Source organism: Hydra viridissima, unplaced genomic scaffold, assembly GCF_058129835.1.
Source record: "Hydra viridissima isolate aposymbiotic clone 2 unplaced genomic scaffold, HvirCarnegie_v1 scaffold_7, whole genome shotgun sequence".
NCBI classification, from domain to species: Eukaryota; Metazoa; Cnidaria; class Hydrozoa; order Anthoathecata; family Hydridae; genus Hydra; species Hydra viridissima.
Window position 1 is genome coordinate 2,939,501 of NW_028324306.1, and position 22,057 is coordinate 2,961,557.

At 31.1% G+C, this 22,057-nt stretch overlaps 2 protein-coding genes and 1 pseudogene across 7 annotated transcripts; 1 reads left to right on the plus strand and 2 right to left on the minus strand.

Moving 5' to 3' along the window:
• Positions 1–1,621: 1,621 nt before the first annotated feature.
• Positions 1,622–6,181, minus strand: LOC145184376 (uncharacterized). Of its 5 annotated transcripts, XR_016454576.1 has the most exons (5): positions 4,986–6,116; positions 4,442–4,578; positions 4,154–4,331; positions 3,611–3,677; positions 1,622–2,261 (listed from the first exon to the last, which is right to left on the minus strand). XR_016454576.1 is itself a non-coding variant. In XM_080060032.2 (3 exons), the coding sequence occupies exons 2-3, from the start codon at positions 4,503–4,505 to the stop codon at positions 1,873–1,875; spliced, it is 453 nt and encodes a 150-aa protein (XP_079916158.2). In that variant the 5' UTR covers positions 4,506–4,578; positions 4,986–6,116; the 3' UTR covers positions 1,622–1,872. The 5 variants fall into 5 exon arrangements, 1 of the variants encoding a protein (XP_079916158.2); XR_016454575.1 differs by lacking the exon at positions 4,154–4,331; XR_016454578.1 differs by lacking the exons at positions 4,154–4,331; positions 4,442–4,578; positions 4,986–6,116 and adding an exon at positions 6,123–6,181.
• A 5,238-nt stretch (positions 6,182–11,419) lies between these two features.
• LOC149885631 (zinc finger BED domain-containing protein 4-like) lies at positions 11,420–13,535 on the minus strand (annotated as a pseudogene). The gene is made up of 2 exons (XR_016454299.1): positions 11,835–13,535; positions 11,420–11,578 (listed from the first exon to the last, which is right to left on the minus strand). The product of XR_016454299.1 is annotated as a zinc finger BED domain-containing protein 4-like (transcript).
• A 1,757-nt stretch (positions 13,536–15,292) lies between these two features.
• On the plus strand, positions 15,293–16,785 carry LOC149885632 (uncharacterized). Its single transcript, XM_090094228.1, has 6 exons — positions 15,293–15,389; positions 15,502–15,657; positions 15,796–15,984; positions 16,110–16,433; positions 16,520–16,622; positions 16,709–16,785. The coding sequence occupies exons 1-5, from the start codon at positions 15,293–15,295 to the stop codon at positions 16,603–16,605; spliced, it is 852 nt and encodes a 283-aa protein (XP_089950354.1). The 3' UTR covers positions 16,606–16,622; positions 16,709–16,785.
• The last annotated feature ends 5,272 nt before the right edge of the window (positions 16,786–22,057 follow it).

A 22,057-nucleotide genomic window follows, 5' to 3' on the forward strand; every position in this document is an offset into this window, starting at 1 on the left:
TCAGGTTTGTAAACAAGGAAGTATTTACATCTTTTCGGAAAGTAGGTCAAGTCGGAAAAAAATGTGGGTAGAGTAGAAACCCATTTTTAAATGTCGTTGTTTGTAATGTATCTAAAAAATCTATAACAAGTGCGCTTTTAACAAAAACCAACGGAAACTTGGGCCCCAATAATAAAAAAATGTTCAAATGTTCTTCATTGTAAAAATTTAAATTATCATGTTATCGATTTAAGAAATTGCATTGTTATAATAAAATACTAAGATTAACGTGATATGTGTTTATCGTTATATTGAACATAGTATGAAATGGTGTTTGAAAGATGGTTCAATTCCACCACATAGAAGCCTTTAATTACCTTAAATAGATGTTTCATGTAAGTGTGTTCGTCTCATAGTAAAACTGTTCAGAAAATATCACTTAAAGAATTTGAGTTATTTAAAAATCTCTAACAGTGAGGAAAAAGCTTAATCTTTACAAGGTAGTCGACATTTTCGTTTAATTAAACTGCGCCAAAGCTGAAGTGATAATCAGTTGTCGCCACATCATATACCAAGCTCAAATTAAAAGTTAGGGGTGCTAATTCTATAAATAGCAATATTTTCTTTTTTGCTGGTTAAACATTACCGGTCTGAAGAAAGGGGTATTATCTTACTGTTGAGGTCAATATCCTTATATATACACATATCGATGGCTTAATCTACAATCCAGCTTAACCAGGACATCAAAACATGATTTTGGATCATAAGCGGAGTAGTTAATTTGCAGCCTAAGCAATTTGATAAACAAAAATGCAAACATCCATCCATCCATCCATACATACATACATACACACATGTATAAAGTTTTATTTGTTAATTGGGAGCCCTTGTCAGTCTAAAAATGCAGTTATACCTTTGAAATTTTCTAAATTTTGTCATTTTTTCCTCAACTGTTAGATTTATAATTTTGTCCTTTATACTGTGGAAAAACATCAGAGTAAGTAACATTAAAGATGGTATATTTCAATTTACCAGAGGTGGACAAGCCTACAATATTATGGTGACAGTGAGTATCTGTAACCTTTCTCTATTAGTGTCTTATTAAAAATGAATTTAGTGAATTCTGCAATACTGTGATGTAATTTTGACTTGCCTGCTAAAGATTTTGCCCAGTCAGTAAAACTGTTGTTTGCGTATACAAGCCTAGCTTCACTGAAGTCTTTTTTAGCATAGAGGTGTCACATTATTTTTTTAGCATAGAAGTGTCACATTATTTTTAATTATATATAAAAAAGCTTCCATTATATCATACAAACAAGGTCAGCAATAAAATTCATTAATAAAATATATATTTCAATACATAATAATACTATAATAACCATCATAATATCATTAATTTCCATTCACTTAACAATTATTTTAGCTTCCGATTATTCTAAATCAATCAACAGATTGGGAAGAATAGAGTTGTAAAATTCTAAAAAGAAACAAGATTTGAAAAAAAGCGTCGAGCAAAATTCTTTTTCATTATTTTCTTTCTCTCATATTAATATTACAGCATCTTTATCTAAAATTAGAAATTTAAAAACTGGCAACAAAAAAAAAAAAAAAAAAAAAAAAAAAAAAAAAAAAAAAAGAAAGGCTTTAAAAATATGAGCACATATTTATATAAATCACGAATAAGTAAAAATCCTGCTGAACCCAGGTTTTTCATTCAAAATTCTACCAAATGTATAAAAACTTGGACAGTCTTTTTGTAATGAAAATAAGTTACGTCATTGATTTAGCTTCAACATGTACAACTGAAGCCGATGAGTGCGTGCGATTTACCCGAGAACGGGATTGTAATTTTGGTTGAGAATATCGCTATGGAAACTGATACTGGAAAAGATTTCACCTTAAATTGGGGTTTAAACAACACCTTTTAACTATCTCTATCATTCCAAGAGTCTTACATTTTCTAAGCGATTTAAAATTTTTCTTATTTACTTTGTCTATAGAATATATGATGGGATCAGTTTCCCTTTGCAGCTTATACTGAAATTCAATTCCTTTCAAAGTCAACTTTTTATTAGAAATAAGCGCGTTTATATCACAGTTCCCACTGCTCATTTTTTCTTTTTTTCCCAGTTGACAGCATTTTTTCTCTGAAGACGTCATGACAATTGAAAGTGACGGCATCGATTTGGTTTCCTTGGATTTGTTCTTTTTACTGTCAGATAAAGAAGGTAAACTCAGAATGGTGCGTACTTCTCGATGATGAATATAATGCTTTGACACGCCTGTAATAAAGTAACAAAAATGCCATTTCAAATTTTCGTATTTCTATTGACATTTCAACGATTCTAACACTGAATTTAAAGTCTAAGTATATTTTTCGGATGTTTAGAATTCACTTTTAGTTAGTAAAAATGTATCCAAATTCCCGTTAAAGAAAGAAAAAGTTTCTCCCGCGACCAAACCCAGCTAAAAGATGTTTTTTTTAAACGCAGCGCGTTTTTAAGCCACGGAAACCAGCATTAAAGATAGTTGATCATCGACCTTATTTGTAACAAACAAGAGGCATTGGCGAAATAAAATATCAACTAAAGCAGCCTTCTGAATAATAAGATGAAGAAATAAAATAGTTTAAAACGACGAAATAGAAAAAAAAAAAAAAAGAAATGGAAAAGATCCTTAATGCCGCAAGAAACTGTAATAAAAATTCACAACCACAGTATAAATAATACAAGGGCGTTTTAAGTAAAAATGTTAATGTTAATGTGGCAATCCTATTTTATAATAAGTACATAAATATATGGATGCTTTTGATCCAGTGAGAGATAACGAGCTATTTTTTCACTTTCAATTAAATGATAAATACCCCCCCCTCCTCGAAAAGAGATACGAAGATAATACCTTAACAACTTAAAAATTTTCTCTTTCTATTCAAAAATTTAGAAAAAATTGGTGCATTTTTAGTTTTATAATATTATACATTCTATATATCTTTTTAAAATTTTTATAACATATAATGTAAATGCGTGTACTTTTAGCAATTATAAAAGCAGATTTATTCGGTTTGTGTAGACTCATAAATTTCAGTTGCTAGGTTTCGCATCCAGACCGAAAGAATAAACAAAAGGCGGAAAACGAGTTTTTACATTTAGAGTTTGAGTACATAGGTATGTATAAAAAAAAAAACCAAACAAGAGATAAACAAAGTAAAGCAGTTTTGCATTTACCCAACAGAATTTCAGGGGTGTAAAATCGGAACACAAATTTGATCTCCCAAATCTTTATTTTCGCTAATTCTGAGCTGTCAAATGTCTTGCAAACTTAACACTCAAAAAAAGCATGTTCTAAACTTTACACCCCCTCTTTACTTATTTTTCGCACATTATATGAAGCTAACGTACGAAATGCTTTCGTTTTATACACGAAGCCTTAACGATTACGAGCGCTGAAAGTTTGAAGAAAATAAGGTTCTAACGCTTCGGCACAAATAAACAGTAAAGAAAGGAACAAACAAATAAATAAAGAACAACAAAAATAACACAGAAGCTTGACAGCTTGCTTACAGAAAACGATTTGAGAGATCAAGTCAAGCAAATTACTCCTGAACTTCGAGGATAAAAGTAAAACTACTTACGGAAAGTTCCCCCTCGGAACGCCTCGGTTACTCCAAAAGCTTAGTTACTTCAGACCCGATTTAATATCTATAAATTAGACACAAGCAATTTATAACGTTATCCACAAACACCTTTTTTTAGTTATAAGAAGATAAAAAAAATTTATTATACTGATGAAGAAGCGATAAGTCATGCGTCTACTTTAAAAACAAGCAAATAAATGCATATAACATAGCAAATTAAAATATAGATTTTGAGTTTTTTTACTTTGTTAAAACAAGTTATTTAATTTTAGTAAACTAGACTCATTTTTAATTAAAACTGTTAAAAAAATTTTTGGTTATATTTTATAAATGCAAAGAAAAGTTTGCTGATTAAAATGATAGAAATGAAAATATGAGTTGAATTTAAACCGCCGTGTAAAGTTGCATTAAATCTTTTTAGGCTAAACGACGAATTGAGTTCACTTGGAAAAACCCAATTTAGCCAGCGTATTAAGAACACTTCTCTTTACTAAATTAGCACACTTGAAGTTTGATAAAAATTAGCAAATAATAACTTACGAAGTGGAAACTTTCTACTTCTATAGATTTTAATTTTTTCTCATTTTTGCACCAAAATGCATTAAACATTCCAGTTACCACTATATGAGACTTAAAATTCAGGCCATTCTTCAATAAACTCATTGAAAATTGCACAATTTCTTGAAAAACGAGTTCAAAATGTAGCGCACGTGCTCAACTTTATTCAGAAAAATGTATTCATAAACATACTTTCACTCATTAAAAACGTTTCCGATAAAAAAGTTGATCAAAGTTGTTGAAGATAGAAGTATATAAAAGCCAACATACCTTGCTTTATTCGTAGAGCGAGAAGAAAATAAACAACATATAATTTGAGAAAAATATCTTTCATATTACAGCGCGTGGTAACATTTCTGCTTTTGCCGATCGCGTTGACGTTTCTCACTATTTGAGATCAATGGAACCTGTTGAAAATTGTAAATTACTTTGCAATTACGAAGAAAAACAGATGCGCCAGATTCTCATGCGTTTCAATCAAAATGTGAAAGAAAATTATCATAAAAGATCGAAAATTCCGAAGCAATTATCGTCAATTTTTTGGAATGTCATAAAACTGTAATAAGCGTCGTTTTCATTAAATTAGAAACGAAGAAAATTATTCAGTTCATAAATTTTGACTGGCTAATAGGAACAGGTTAATAAGAAATTAAAAGAGGTATTAAATTTTATGAATTCAAATATTAAGTACCTAAAATTAGCAAAGAAAATTTTCTTTAAAAATAAATTTAAAATAACGTTGAGCTGCGTTGTTGCATGGTAATCGAAGATAATTTAACGAACCATGGTTTTTTTTACAGATAAAAATATTTACCGTCCCAGTCGGTGATTTCCTTGTTTCATTAACTTAAAACTGAATATCTTGACACAAACTTTAGCATTAGTTGTTTTCTTCAAGAAAATATAAAATAAGATACAGTTTGCTGGTTGCGACTGAAGTTTTTTACGGGAAAAATGTGCCGAAAGAGAATTTTAAGGATTACACTCGATTATTATCGCTCAAAAGTAATGCTTTGCGCCGTCAATATTTTTTAAAAAGAATTTTATTGCTTTTTTAATAGATTAATTTGCAAGTAAAAACATATTAGTAACAAAAACTTTACTTTCTTTACGTTTCTTATGCTCATACCAAAACCAGGTTTTCTTGGTAATCTTGAGCGAAATTCTGGATATAATTAAATATTTGGTAACCGATTCTAATAAAAATAAATAACCCCAAGAATTGTGTGCTCAAGCTAAAATGCTAGGAGATGACTGGCTGAAACCGTGTTTACCGCTATTAAAGCATTTTATGATCTCCAAAAGTTTAGCTAAAAATCTGCACAAAGCGGAAACTTTTTGCTTGGGAAAGTCTTTAACTTCAACTCAAAGCCTCTTACTTTGAAATGCTTTGTAACTGTGATTGGAAAATATCTCGAGCTTTGCAGTTCCAAACTTCCATACCCATAAAACTTCCATACCCGTAAAAATTTCATTGCATAAACTTTCATGCCCATAAAAAGGAAAGTGAAGAACATTTCCGTAATCCGCAAAATTTAACACCAGGCAGTGTTTAAAAAGTAAAAAAAATGTATTTTGTAAAAAAAATCACTGAAAGTTGTTTCTTAAAACATTTGACCAGAAAATATTGGTGCTTTTGCTACGCAAAAGTCTTTGTCAGCGAATATCCGACGATTTCATAACATCGATCATCAAACCTAAATATAGGTGGTATCACCAACAGTGTTATCTATTATTATTTTGCTAGGTTCATTATTTTGTAACATGCAATAACACGTTACAAAAATAAACCACTTTTGTATTTGGGTTGCTTCATTCTGCTCGTTACAGTAGCATAAAACCATAAAAATTATGCCAAATAATCAAAAAGCGTTCCATTGTATAATTCATTTAACAATAATATTACATATTCGTAAATAAATAAGTTCGATCAAAGAAGCCATTTCATTACCTATAATCACTTAATTCTAAAAATGAGTTCTGCATCTTTCTTGTTACTGTTAAAAAAAGGTGATGCAGAGTTTTTTTGTAGAAAAACTTTTTACCATGGTGTGAAATACCAAAATAAATATTTGAGAAAAATAGTTTTGTTAGTTTAACAAGGTGTCAAAGTTAAAAAAGCAAAATTATTTTCCCCAAATATTTATTTAACAAGATGCAAAGTTTATCATTTTTTATAATACGACTTTCTGACAGCATAGGACTTAGGTCACACCACAACATCATTTCGTTTCTTTGTTTTTCCTTCATCTAGTAATTATTATAATTATAATTATTGTTTAAAAAACGTACACCAATTATACAAATTCAATTAGAATTTACGTATTTTGCGATACAGAAAAAAGTATTTATGCGTCAGTGAACAAGTTCACACATACTATTAATTCCAAGGTGTGATTACCGATGAAAACGATGTAAGGGTGTACGTTTCCGCCACATAAGGATTTCGTCCGTTTATTCTTTTTCAATCTTAATATTGATATTTAGTATTCGTAAAACTTGGTCATCCTTTGAAAAAAGGTTTTTCAAGACATAAACCTCAAATCCATAAACCATCAAAAGTTGTTGAAATAAGTAGTAACAGCGTCTCTTGTGCCTTATAATTACTGACCTCTACTTCCTTAGTTGCACATCATTATTGTTTTAAGATGAAATGCTTGATTTTTATTTTTGAATAATTCCGCCATTATGTGGAATTATTCGAAATAAAAATCAATTTAAGTACTGCGTTAGGTGGCAAATAAAATTTGTCCGCCATTTTAATTAGTTGTGCATCGTTCATATTTTTTAAGTAATGTTAAACTTTTTTTTTGTTGAAAATGTGATTTTTCAAAATTTTAATAAAAAACAAAATTGTAATCAAAATTATTTTGGTTGTTTCATTTGACGTTCGATGAGATTAAAAACGAGTTATACAAGTTTTATCTGACAAGTTTTATCTGACAACACTTTTATCTGACAAGCTCATATGTGACGAGATACAACGAAAGATCTGTTTTTCGTTGGATCAATATGTTATGAAAATATGGCGATTTTAAGAGAAAACCTGGAAGCGGTAGACCGCACAGTGTGTCATTTTAACAATCTAAAAGGAAAAAGTTCTAAACGCGAATATAGACTATAAACTTTGCTTATTTAAAGTGTAATTATAGGTATAGTAATCATAAAAATAGAAGATAATAAAAATAAAATAAGCATACATAACAATTTTTGAAATTTATAAAATAGAGCAAACTTAATGAACTTAAAGGTTTTAGATTTTAATTTCAATATTAAAAGAATTTTTATGAAAGAGACATTTAAATTTAGATTTTACAATTAAATAAAAAAAACACATTTTAAAAGAGGCAAAAATAGATTACTCAATTATTTTGTATCACTGGCAATAATATATTCACCTAGTGAATCCTCAGATATGTACAAAGAATTGTCACTTTCTAAAGCAATCACTTTCTAATAAATTTAACAGTTCTGGATTCATTAATATGCTTAGTTTTTGGGCATGCTTTCAAACCTGCAATAATCAAATCTGAAGCAATTAGCAGTCTGTTTAACAAATCCGTATTTGTGCAAAATAATCCCTAAACTGCCTGTTGTGTTTGTTTCAAGCCTCTTGGGATTCTGCAGAATATTGTCCTATTCTGTGTTCCGAGATGACGTCACGAAAATCAAAATACATTTGTCTGCCATGTTGGTTCAAAAACAACTTTAGCTCAACTTTATTCAAATGCGGTTCTCTAAGTTAACTATATCAAAACTTATCAGTTAGCCATTTTCCTAGCTACTATTTCCTTTTAGTATAAGTTTCAACTCGAAAATTATTAACAACAAAACTAAAGTGTTGTATAAAGTTCTTTCAGAAAAGGTTTTATTTGAATAACTCATAAACTCTTTATATCTTCAAATATGGTCTTCTGCTGCATTTTTAATTGCAGTAATCGTTCTGAAAACTGCAAGAAGTCGTTTTATAGAATTCCAAAGGTTATTAATCACCACGATAAAGATACGGAATTGTTGTCAACAGAACGAAGAGCAAAATGGTTTGCTGTTATAAAACGTAAAGGTATCGATACAAGTGCCGGTCACTACAGAGTTTGTTCTGATCATTTTGCTTCTGGTTAGTTAATATTAATATATTCATTCTTATTCATATAAAAACTATTTATAGGATATTTTTGTACACGTATAATAGCCTGCACAACTGAAAAATGTCCTCTTTCTAGTCTCATTTGGAATTTTGTTTACTTTGATATTGTCTTTATATAGTTAAAATATTTATACGATTCTAAACTTTTAAAGCATTTAAGTTCTTCTTTGGTGGCAGGGGTTGGTGTAAACAATAAATATGTAACAATATCAGTATGGGAGATTTTAGGATAGAATTCTGGATCGGAGAGAAAATTTGTCTTTTTCAACGTATATGGGTCAATATTATCAATTTTTGAGATCTTTCTATATCTAGTTTTACTTTGGTTTGAAAGGTTTTTATAATAATCGCTCTCTGCCGTACTCAAGACAAAGATTGAATACGCTCAGTGTTACAATTTGTTTATGAACCAACATGGCGGATACGCATAATTTAACATAAATTAAAAATTCACTCGGAACACAGAATTGGAAGAATGTACATTTCCGTAATGGCTCTGTCATGAAATAAAACTTTATGATGGGTAACAGACATAGGATACCATCAATATTGTTCAATGCATAAGTCCCGGGTATCTCTTGCGTACGTTTCGAATTTATCCGATTTGATTTTACGATCCAAGTTTATGCATTTCTAGAGTAATTCCTTAGCGCTTTATTAATTCTAAGCGCACTCCTGCTATCTCAATCGACTTCGCGGCATTTCTGAAAAGTTTACGAGTACAGGTTCCTTCATTGGTATTACCAGTTTGCTGTTTGGGTGCATCAATCAAAGACCCAATTCACCTTTAAAACTTTCCCGAACTTCTTTCTTTTCTTTTTTTTCATACCAGCTTTTCTTATTTTCATTTCCACTTGCTTACCTTGTTTTAATTTCTAAGCGATATGAAATAGCGAGGTTAGAATTATTTTGTTCGATCTCCAATTTTAAGTTGGGAGAAAATGAGTTATTAATTTTAGTTAGTAATAATAACTTTTAAAATACACATTATTTTATAATTTTTTTCTAAATGATTTGGTTAAACATAAATTATTTAAAGCAAAAGTTAATATTTTTTAAAAACAAAACCTAAAACTTTAAACAATTTTTACTTTTAGAAAAAATCAAAAACTTTCTCCCAACATTTAAACTTGGAGATAAAACAAAATAATTCTAACCTCGCGAAATGTAAAGAACGCATTCAAAAATTCTATTCTATGTATAAAGAGGTGAGAATCCTAAGGAAAGATATTGTTCGTTTATTTCTTTTCTTTTGGCTTCTTTAACTTTATGGTAAGAGGGATATAGATTGGAATTTAAGCTCCCAGATCAAGAATTCGTTGGAACTGTTGAGTGGAGAGATTAGTATCCACTTTTAGTACGAGTACTTGTTCCGCCGACAATAATGCTGGTTGCTTTAGCAATGACTCCCATGTCTTTTTTAAAATTGTACCTAGTTTTAAAAAAGACATGGGAGTAATTGCTAAAGCAACCAGCGTTATTGTCGGCGGAACAAGTACTCGTACATTAAAAATAGAGGTTTTTTATATGCAACCGAAAGTTCTTTAACAATTGAAGCTGAATCTCCTTTACCTTGTTTCCTTAGCTTCATTTCATTGGCCATACTTGGCTCTGGGCTACTTGGCTCCAGGAGATTTTGCAATTTGTACTTTAGAGCTTTAGAACCATAAGCACTAAAAGACTTTATTATACTATTCTGCTGGGAAGTATGTGGTACATTTTGAAATATAGGATCAGTAAATGCAATACTTTTACTTATCCAAAAAGAATAGGTGTCCAGAAAACGCTGGTGATGTCTCCATATTTCTGTCCATTTCCTCTCAAATGTTTGATAAAAACTTCTAATTCTATTTTTTATACACTTTAAAGCGGCTTCAGACTTTCCAATATTTCTTCAAGAACATATCCCATCGACGCATCAAACTTTGAAATTTTCAAGGTTCGTACCCATATATCAAAAAAAAAGTCATCCGGGAAATTGAAGGAGTCATTCTATAAAATAGAATAAATAATATTAGTTCGCAAATGTTCGCAGAATGTTTTTTGTTTTTGTTTTAATAGCTCAAAGGTATAAGATTAAATTTGCATATGCGTTATGCAAATATATATATTCGGTTAAATATATATATTCGGTTAAATATATATATTCGGTAATATTACTTGTTACACAGTTACACAGAATACGTAAAATAATTTTATGACTTGACAAAAAAATACTTTTTAAAAGAATTCTATATAAATAAATAAATTAGTCAGTATAAGATTTTCATTAAAAACTGAAAACATTAACGATAAGAGACCGATTAGAACAATCCTTATTTCGAAATAAAAAATTTAGGGCCTGTTTATATGGAAAGCGGGCTTCCCGGTTAATTATTTTAATAATTAACTAACTAAGAATAATGGTTCAAGCTGTAATTATTTTCAAGATATCGTTTCTTTTAAATCAAGAAAAAAGTTAGCTCCTTAATGGAATGTAAACTGTTTGAAAAATCAGCAATTTTTTTATCTTATCGTAGATAGGCTATCTACTATAAAAAACTCCAAAAATCGAAAAAAAAAAAAAAAAAAACATTTTTGTCCACCAAATTGTCCAGAAAGAGTTAGAGTCACTGAACCATTTTCTTTATTTACAACTTTACATTAACGTAAATACGTTTGACTTTTCCGTCATAACTTTTTGTGACGTAAAAAATTTTTTAATGATTGGCCTTTTTTTTTTTTTTTTTACGCCATCAAAAAATCTTTAAAGTTCATGAACTTCTCTTTTACCCAGGCTTGTGTTAATTTTCCAGTTTAGATTTTTAAGCGTTTTTTTGCAGGCAAACGATAATAATAAAGTTATTAAATTTTTTTAATGTTATTAACTTTATCATGTAAGCGATTATTTAAATTTTAAATAAAATTTATATACTTGTCATACTCCCTAAAAGTAAACAATAAATATTGAACATTAATAACACCGAGGCTCTATGGAGCACGCCCTCCCCACTCCTTTTTATTGAAAACTTTTTTTTTTTTTTAAATTGACCTCGAAAATGAGGGTTTTTTTTTTACAAAATAAGGGTACTAAGTAACCGCAGTACTAAGTAACCGCTCCGAAAACACTGTATTTAGAGGCGTCCCTAAATATTTCTGTGCTAGTTTTCTCATATTAAGAAATTTGGATTTCCTCCAGTAATTAAACACGTCTTCGTGACTTGCGAGTAGAGGTTCTTTCAAGTATACTGCTACTTCGTCTGACAATACGCAGTATGTATCTAAAATATTAAAAAAAAAAATTAATTTTTACATTTTTTTTACCTACCCAAGGCCGAGGGGGCCACTTCAGTTGAGGAGGCTACTCATTTTTTTAAAAATTATTTTGTGTTCTTAATTGTGGTAATAGCCCTCTCTCAATTCTTTAAATCCGAAACACGGACCTTGACGAACAAGGTTGCTTCGCGGAGAAATATAGTCAAATATTTTGCAATATCTAAAGTAAAATAATAATATAGAAGTAAATACAATACTTACCACAGAATTTGTGTTAATTATTTGGTTATATAATGACCAGACAGCACCTGGAGCAGGTGTGGTTCGTTCAGCAATTTTAGTTTCAAGACCTTCGTCTATTTCTAGTGCATTCAACTCACCGATCAATAAAGTAACAGCTTTCTCAGCCATCATCCTACTCCTAAAAATCTTGTTTTTAAATCTGGGATCTAGTATTGTTGCAAAAGCATATATATATTTGTTCTCGCAGTCACCTTAACGACTATGCAAAGATTCACACAGAGATTCTTTGAAATTTCCGTAGTCCTTGATGCGATCAAGTGACATGTTAACTGTATTTATTATTGGGATAATTTCTGATGTGGTTACTTTTAATGAACTTACAGTAAGCGTGACGTCTTCAAAAAACTTTTAAAGCAGTAACGAGAAAAACCCAATTGTCCAATTCTTCGGTTGACAACTCTTTGTTTTGTCGAGCAGCTTTTGGGAAATGTGGCGTTACTAACAGAATCGCATCTTTTTGTTCAATTAAACGGTTTAGCATGTGGAAGGTGCTATTCCATCTATTTGGCTCATCTTGAATGATGCTGTGTTTAGGAAGTCGCAAAATCTCCGGAGATTTTCTCAAATGTTTGTACGATTTAACCGAATGTTTAAATTGTCCTACTTTTCTTCTACATGCAGCAGTTAGTAAAGAAATGCGTTTATTGTCAGGACAGCCATCTTTTACAACCAAATGAAGTGTATGGGACAAGATAAGGAATGCTTGAAAACTTCCCTACTTACATAGCAGAGGCAATATTTCTGGCATTATCTCTTACTACTACGTTGAGTTTTTCAAGTAGTCCTCAACGCTCAAGTGATTCATTCATAAATTTAACAAGATTATTTGCAGTGTGAGACTCGTAAGGAAAAAGTAACACGTCAAGACAAATGTGAATTTGTTTCATATCTTCTGTGAGGAAATGTGCTGTTAGGCTCATGTAATCAGCATTAGTAGTTATACTAACATGATCAGCTTTGTTTGCCAAGAAACGAATTTTATTTGATACCTTCTGATAAATATTAGGAATTTAATAGTCGAGAAATGTTTTCTGCTTGGTATTGTATATCTTGGCTCCAAAAGCTGCAGTAACCTTTTGAAACCAGGATTTTCTACTATACTAACAGGTTGGTTATCTGTGCATATTATTTCTGCAATAAGCCTTGTAATTTTTATTGACTTCGGATCAGTAGATGTGAAAGGCCTGGTCTTTGGAAACACTTGGTGTATTTTCTGTTGTTTAGGAAAAGAAGATCTAGGCTTCATTTTTACAGAACTAAGTGTAGAAGAAGAGCTTCTAGTATTAATCTCCGCATCCTCAGACTTAGGCCCGAGACTTGTGAATACGGATGTGAGTGTAGTAGATCTAGGTTCCCTTGCCATGGTCGTCGGAGTATCACAAGCAGGGTTAGGAATGGATTTAGAAGATGGTCCTGCAGTAGAGCTATCCGCGCATATATCAAAATCGATAATACTAGCTTTACCCTGTTTCTGATTTTTGATATCAGATTTATGAAAAGTATTTAAATGCTTTAGCATGTTCGATGCTGTGCATGACTGAAAAATTCTCCCACCACCCCTGGATATAACTGTTTTGCAAAAGCTGCATATTTCGAGTTAATGTCATTTAAATCGATCGCAAAATAGTCCCATACCTTGCTTTTCTTACGTTTTGGCATGATAATGATACAACATTCTGAAATAAAAACAGCATTTGTAATAATAAAAGATAATAATATAAACAATAATAGTTATAATAAAACAAGCAAATAAAATTATTATAATAGTGTTTATCACCGGTTTAAATATCAATTGAAATTTTGTGGCAGTATTTTGCGTATTTGCAGCGCTTACTTTTGTTAAGGTTTTCCTTCACAGTTTACTTAACTTCAACAATGATATAAAACGCAATAGTGAAAATTTAAAGTAAATTAAACAAAAAAAAAGTCACAACGGCAAACAGTGAATATTTTATTTCAATTATCTTCAAATATCTTTCAAATATTTTATTTCAAATATCAAGGGAGTGTTAATAAAAGAAGTGAAGTCGTTCAAAAGTCATTTTAAAAAGAATCGGAATCGTTAAAAAAAGGTAGAGAATCGCGATTCTTACGATTTCTTGAGAATCGTTGGAGTCGGGAGAATCGGAATCGGAATCGGCCCATCTTTTGGTTGCAAATCCAAAAAAGTGTTCACTCGTTTTCGGAGTGCCTCTTGATTAATCAAGCTTTTAGAGATTTAATTAAGTTCTGAAATAATAAAGCTCCGATATATTGTAGAGGATTAAATTTGTAATATAATTGGTAAAATCATGAAACTACGAAACATTGTAAAACATATTAAAGCTACAAAGTTTTTCCGGATTTTTAGTTGTCGCATGTTATCATTTTCAAAAACTCTTTTAACACGTTTTAACACAAAAAACTTTTAACACATAAGATTCTGCCAACACTTTTTTATATAAAACTTTAAAGCATGTCCCAATATTTTGCAGTCCAAGTATGTAGATTATGAAAAAATGTCGTTCAAAATGATAGAAATTTCCAATTTATTTTCTGACCAACGCAAAGTACTTTAACTTAAGCTTGAAGAGAATTAAAATGTCAACAAAACGCAAATATTCGCCTTTTTTCCAACACATGTGGGTATTGTTAGTTCTAATAAAACTATCATACAAATGGATATGGTTTTCATAGTCGCAGCGATTAAATTTTAAAACAGCAAGGTGTTGAATGGCGCCCTTAATAATATTTAAAAAAATGTTTTTGACTATTTAGTTTGATTTTTTTTTTTTAAATTTATTGGATATTTTTTTTGGATTTTTTTTTTATTTTTATGCTTTAAAATACTATAATAAATTACAGAAGTCCATTTCCAGTTTTAAACAATACAAACGAGATATTTTACTCTGTGCTTAATACTACAAGCTCTGAAAAGTATAAAAATAAAGCATAAATGGTACCAAATGATATCTTTTCTCATTAAAAGTCATAAACAAAGCTAGAGTTTGCCATCAAATTTAAATAATATGTGAAATTAAATTCCACTTTAAAAGCAATTAAAGAAGGCTACAGGTTCAAAGTATTTTTTAAGCTCCATTTATTACTCACTCGGGTTCTCTCTAAACCGTTTTTTATTGTACTTTAGAGCCACAAAAAGGCATAAAAGTTACTTTAAAACATTTTTGGCATTTAGTTCCGCATTGGAGCGTGTCTATGCGTTTCATACGAGGAATTTCTATGACTCACGAGGAAATAAAGATCAGTATAAAAAGGTGCTGTGGAGAAATTGATTACAAAGCTTGCTTCGTTGGATATTAATACTGCCAGCATCAAAAAGTACGGTCACTTTTAGCTGCAATAAAAGAACTTATTAAACTTGAATATTATTTACACTTTTTCATTTAGACTCTTCATTATTTAGGAACGCATACAACATGCATCTATCGAACATTCTTCTTTCGATAGTTCTCCTTTACTTGTCTGTCTACGTTAAATGTGCAAAGAACAGCGATCCTTCGATTTATGCTTATGGTAAGTGTTTCAAAACGTAACTGTTTAATGAGGTAATCATTTTGAACCTTCGATTGAAATCTGTTAATATCCTTTAAAATGTTCAACTTTTTTTTTAAACAAATTTACTTAGGAAAAGGATATGGATACGGCGGATACGGCGGATACGGCGGATACGGCGGATACGGTGGGTATCGCGGATATGGTGGTAATTATGGATATGGAAAAGGTTACTACAAAGATGAATCAGTGAAATCTACGCAAGAAGATCCAAATTTCTACCCATACAGTAAGAACTTCAATAGCTTAAGCTGCTAAATTTCTTATCTCAATTTATATCTTTTTGTCAGAGTTCTTTTAGTCGATGTTAAGAAACCTGTGCACAATAGGAACTTTTTATTATTTTCAACTATAACGAATCTTACAGAAAAGGGATATGGCGGAGGATATGGCGGAGGATATGGCGGTTACGGCGGAGGATACGGTGGATACGGCAGAGGATACAGCGGATACGGCGGAGGATATGGTGGATATGGTGGAGGATATGGATATGGAAAAGGCTACTACAGCGATGAATTGATAAAAACAAAAGAAGATCCGATCTATAATTCATACTGTAAATATCAACATTAATTTCCCATAAATAACATTTGCCATTTTGCACTTCCTTTATTACTTCTTTATGACTTTTTAGATTTCATTTAACATATATTTTAATATATTTTTGCCAATCTTTTGTAGATAAAGGATATGGTGGATATAATGGGTATGGCGGATACGGTGGATTTGGTGGATATGGTGGATATGGTGGATATGGTAGTGGATTATATAACAAAGGGTATGGATACGGAAAAGGCTACTACCGCGATGAATCAATTAAAACAACCAAAGAAGATCCCATAGGCTATGGATATGGTAGATATAGCGGATACGGCGGATACGGCGGATATGGCGGGTATGGCGGATACGGCAGTGGATTATATAACAAAGGATATGGGTACGGAAAAGGCTATTACCGCGATGAATCGATGAAAGCAAAAGCAGATCCCAATTACAATTCATACAGTAAGAATTGTATTTTAAACTTCTTTTTTATCTGTCATTTTAAATTTAGATTTCTTAATTTTTTTTTTCTTTCTAAATTTTCGCAGATACGGGATACGGATATGGTGGATATGGGGGATATGGTGTAAGCTTGTACAATAAAGGTTATGGGTATGGAGGAAAAGGTTATTAGAAGGATAAAAGATAAAGGTTTTCATTTTTTTTAACTTTTTTTAAGCAAATATTCACACAAAAAAGAAAAAATTGTTTAAATTGTTTATTAAATTTTTATATAGCAAAACTACGCATGGCTTTTAAACAGACGTGTTTAAAAATCTCTTAACCAATGGATCTGCATCATTTGGGCAAATCGTTATCTTTAATTGATTTTTTTGAACACAAAAACTTACTTGTAATGTTTTACAGTGGAAAAATAAATTAATTTTTCTAAAGAAAGTGGGATTATTTGAACCCAAGTATTGAATATTGATTATATATGCCTCTATTACAGAATACTTAGCAGTTTTATGTCATTCAGTGTATTTATGTCAACTCCGGTCAAAATAATTTTGTTAGTTTTTTGATTGGGTTGATCTGGGTTGTATGATTAACTAAACTGATTGTTAAAATAGTTTCTTTAAAAGCTGTTAAAATTTTTTTAATGATTTTTTTCTATGACTTTTTCACCTGACAACCACGAAAGTAGGAGACAGAAAAAATCCAAAAGAAAATTCTCAGTGAATTGCGATATGGAAAAAAAAAACAAAAACCAAAAACAAATACATTTAATTTTTACGGCTACCTTCTTTAAAACTCTAAAGGGTTTCTGCCTACTCTAAGTATTCAATTGGAGGGTAAAATGACATTTCAAGTAGTATAATTGAATATTTTTCACTATAGCATCATATTTTTAAAAATAATTACCGGCATTCCTCATTTAAAATTTACACATTTTTCTTTTAAAAAAAAAAAAAACAGGAAAATACAGAGAATATTTCATTATAAATATAAAAACACTGCGCAAAAGAAAATCTGAAGTTGCTAATAGCAATAGAATAGCATAAACATAAATAGTATACTAAAATAATTTTTTTCAAAAAAAGACTATCATGTTTTCCTTGTGAAATATTGTGTTTAACTTAAAAAGCCAGTTTTTACTGATCTGAAACCTCCGTAAACAACGTGGAACATGTAAAGAAATTCACCATATTGTCAAATACTAACCAACTATAGTTGCTAACGCATTGAATTTTGATTCGAAAAACAAGAGGAAGAAAGAAATTTACAACTAAGAGAACATTATCATAATGCATAATATGCGTATCATGATATGCGTATCCGTTTCATTTCCGTATTCTTATTATGCCGATACGATAGCGGAAAAAAAAAGTGTCACCGGAATAACTACAACAAAAAAACCGGTAAAAATTTTTTTTCGGTATTGTAGTTAGTTTAAATCTCGGTATATACCAGAACTCTTGTCAATCCGATGACACTTTTTTTCCGCTATCATATCGGATTGATAACGATACAGAAATGAAACGATACGCAGATCCTTAATGCTGACCTAAATACATGTTGACCCAATAACGTGTTGACCCAATTACGTGTTGACCCAAATAGAACCTTAAAACTACTTCCACCAAGTTCAAATAGGATATGAATTCCAGCTTAATATTTAGATATCTTTTTTTCGGTTAGCTATGGGTGCATTTAATGTCTTTTGTAGATCTGTTATAACTGAAAGAAAATATTTTAACTGATGACAAAATCAATTTTACAGAACGATCATTATAAATGACCGCCATTAAAGAAATGTGCATATTGAATGGCGGAAACTTGTTTCTAGAAAGGAATAAAAACTTTAACAAGGCTAAGTTTATACAAACCTATGAAAGACGTAAATCATAATGATAACAATTTTTAATGAGCTTTAAGTAATAAAGTTACATGCTATTATAACGAAGAAATATTTTCATGGTTTCAGTGCATAATATTTTACCAAAATCACTTCTTCATCTGAAAGATAAAAACGTTATTCTTAAGTTGATATTTTTATTTGTAAATTAAAATGTAATTATAATATAAATGTGAACTTTATTCGATTATGGCGGTCATTTATAGAAATCGGTCTTTAAAATCGATTTTATCATCAGTTAAAATATTTTCTTTCAGTTATAACTTATAACTGATCTACAAAAAACATTAAATGCACCGATAGTGAACCGAAAAAAATATATCTATGCGTTAATCTAGTTTACACATCTACATCCACGTCTACAATTGAACATAAAAAGAATCTCTGTAATCAGACAACTTTTAATTGTCTAAAATATACGTCTAAAATATACGTCTAAAAAATACGTCTAAAATATAGGACTAAAATATACGTCTAATATATACGTCTAAAATATACGTCTAAAATATACGTCTAAAATATACGTCTAAAATATACGTCTAAAATATACGTCTAAAATATACCTCTAAAATATACGTCTAAAATATACTTCTAAAAAATACGCAATGCAATATACGTCTAAAATATACGCAATGTAATATACGTCTAAAATATAAGCAATGTAATATACGTCTAAAATATACGCAATGTAATATACGTCTAAAATATATGCATTCGTGATAGATACAACACACCCTGTAAAAATGACAATTACTACCAACTTCATGTCCCCTGGTAACGCCTTTAGGGGTAAATAGTATATAGGTATAAAGTTCACCACAAGAAATTTCAAAATCAAATAAGGCTGTCTGAGCGAGATATTCACATTCAAAGTTTTTGGTCCATAAATCTCATTTTCGCCATATGGTTATTGTCAAAACTTTACAAACTTTTTTGTTTTTTTTTCTATATTATGAAGCTCTTTATTGCTGCTCATAGAGTTGGAATGCATTGCCTCGGTTGTTTATTCACTAAAGAGTCCCAAAGAACAGTTATTTCTAAAAATGAGCTGAGGAACATGGTGAAAAAGAGCATGAACTTTTGGTATCACAGTAATTGAAAGTCTTAGGTACAAAGATTTGAATGCTTCAATCTTTTGACTGTAATTGGCTTCCAAATGGCTTCTAAAACAGGCTGATGCAACAGCATGAAGTGTTTGAAATACACCAGTGAACTTTGCCACTTCTTGAGCTTTGCCACTTCTTGAGCTATTGGTGCAAGAGACTCCAACAGATAAAAGTTTTCCAAAACCTTCTTGCATTCATTTCCATTGAATTGACCCCCATGGTATGGTTGCATGGTAATATGCAGCTTTAAAGGTCACTCTTTGGCACCTGGCCACACTTGAAGCAAGTCCTTGAACATGTGATTTACAACTCTCAACATGAGATGCAGTTCCATGGGCGGAATCAGGTCAAGAATCAATGATGATTCATCTACTGGAATGATTGGTAGGTGAACAACACTTTTGAACTCTCGGTCTTGTTTCACCTTGCATCCTGTTAACTCAAAAGCTTTGAAGTACTCCTTGATGGAGCCTATTGTTCGGAGAGCACCAACATTGGCAAGATCTGTTGATGCAATTTGACACCAGAAGCAAGGGTGACTACTAGAATGTGCCTGGATTTCACAAATGATGTTTGCAACCTTCAGGTCACAAGAAACAAAAAAAGGTACCTTGTCAACATGAAGAACGCCTAAGAAATTTTTGATATTTTCATAAGCTTCTGGAACCTCTTCAGCCACTGCCACCGGCAGCTGTTTTCTTTATCCAGTATCTTTAAAGGCTTGATGAGTGAGAAGCCCGAAGCTTTTTTGAGTTAGGTTAGTCTCACATGGGATGACTCCTAGAGTGACTTTAAAAAATGATCCACCACCATCCATGCCAATATTTAGAAAGTAGTTATTCAACAAATTTCTTGCATTCACAACATTTTGTGCAAGTTGCTTAAGACTTTTGCAAACATTCTTTGTCTGTTCTTTGCCAGTCCTCTCAGTAGAGATACTAATTTGTGAGGTGGTAAAAAAATCTTTCAAAACTCGACCAACAGCTGTGAAACGTTTTTCAAAATGGGACTCAACGACTTTGCCTGTTGAAGATTGGATTAATATTGATACCAATTGTGTTATTTTTGCCTTCCACCAGATACTTGGCTTAGTTCGATTGAATCACATGGGGATGCTTCCTGAAGTTTAATTACTTGAAATGCAACTTGTTCAGCACCCTGTGATTCTTCCATAGCAAGTTTTCTTAGATTTTCATGCCTTGTTCTTGCTGTGCAGAAATGTGGTAGGCCTCGGCCAATTTTTGAGAGGTAACCTGCACAGCGTTTTTCCGTGATGGGTTTTGAACTTTGAACACTTTTATCCAGATCAGTTTTGCTGCGAATTTTTGTATCGTGGAGTTCTGACAAAGGATGTCTGTCTCTTGATGTCATTTTTCCAATTTTACAGAGCAAACAACTGCATGCAGTGCTTCTCCTTGTAAAAGGTCTTACTAAGATGAAATGAAAATTAAACAATGCAGGGTATTTGATTTGCACTAGCACCCTTGTCAAGTTGTTCAACTTTTTTTTCTCCAACCACTACAGACACCCGTAGGTACCGTTTGATCGGTGAAGTCAATATCTAAATGCACTCTTTTAATTGTAAATGCAGTAAGCTGTCTGTCGGCTTTGTGATTGCACAAAAAAAAAACTGTTTTTCTGCAGTCCTCATGAGTTTTGCTTTTGTTTGGCATTTTAATTTTGGAACTTTGAAATTAGAAAACCAACAATGCACAAAAGAAAATTAATCTATTAAGAAATTTAAAGGAGGGTGAACGCCCTTTCCTGGAAAATGGTGACATCCTTTCCAGGAAGCAGGAGTTGTAAAGAAAAAATGTAATCTGCCAGACTAAAAAATGTAAAACCAAAAATACGTGAGAGAAAGACATTGCAATTCAATTGAAAAAAAAGGAGATGGTTGTTAGATATCCTTTTGTTACCTTTATTTGTCTGTTTCATGTTTTGGCTTAAATGCATGATATGGTTAAAACTTACACCCTTGTATATCCACTCTGCCAAGTAGATTGTGATGCCAATGTTGTAAATATTTGCTTTTTCTATTAAAACCAATAAAGAGCTTCTCAATATAGAGAAAAAGAACAAAAAAATGTGTTAAGTTTTGACAATAACCAAAAATGGCGAAAATGAGATTTATGGACCAAAAACTTTGAATGTGAATATCTCGCTTGGACAGCCATATTTGATTTTGAAATTTCTTGCGGTGCACTTTATACCTATGTACTATTTACCCCTAAAGGAGTTTCCAAAGGGCATGAAGTTAGTATTAATTTTCATTTTTACAGGGTGTGACAAATTAGAGTTATCTTAGATGGTGTAAATGACATCTTTGTCCTGCTGGGATAATTAAATGGCTGTTTCCGTGGAGATGTTAGTAAGTTTAAAACAATTTCATCTCATTATTTTTATGAAACTTATGATGCATTATGTCCAAAATAAATTTCTGCAATTAACGACTCATTTTTTACAAAGACTTAAAAATCTAAATTTTTTTTAACAAAATGAAATCTTGAATGAATTTTTTGAAAACTCAAACATAGAATAATTAAAAGTTAAAGCAACTCTATAAATAAACGTAAATAGAATTGCTCTCCATTTAATTATTCAATAGTTAACTATAATTT

Excerpts from the sequence above, each read along its gene's own strand:
- LOC145184376 (XM_080060032.2), bottom strand. The coding sequence starts at position 4,505 with ATGAAAGATATTTTTCTCAAATTATATGTTGTTTATTTTCTTCTCGCT. Across the intron at positions 2,262-4,441 it reads CGCTCTACGAATAAAGCAAG|GCGTGTCAAAGCATTATATT; the intron begins GTATGTTGGCTT and ends ACTTTATTACAG.
- LOC149885632 (XM_090094228.1), top strand. The coding sequence starts at position 15,293 with ATGCATCTATCGAACATTCTTCTTTCGATAGTTCTCCTTTACTTGTCT. Across the intron at positions 15,658-15,795 it reads TCCAAATTTCTACCCATACA|AAAAGGGATATGGCGGAGGA; the intron begins GTAAGAACTTCA and ends CGAATCTTACAG. Across the intron at positions 15,985-16,109 it reads TCCGATCTATAATTCATACT|ATAAAGGATATGGTGGATAT; the intron begins GTAAATATCAAC and ends AATCTTTTGTAG.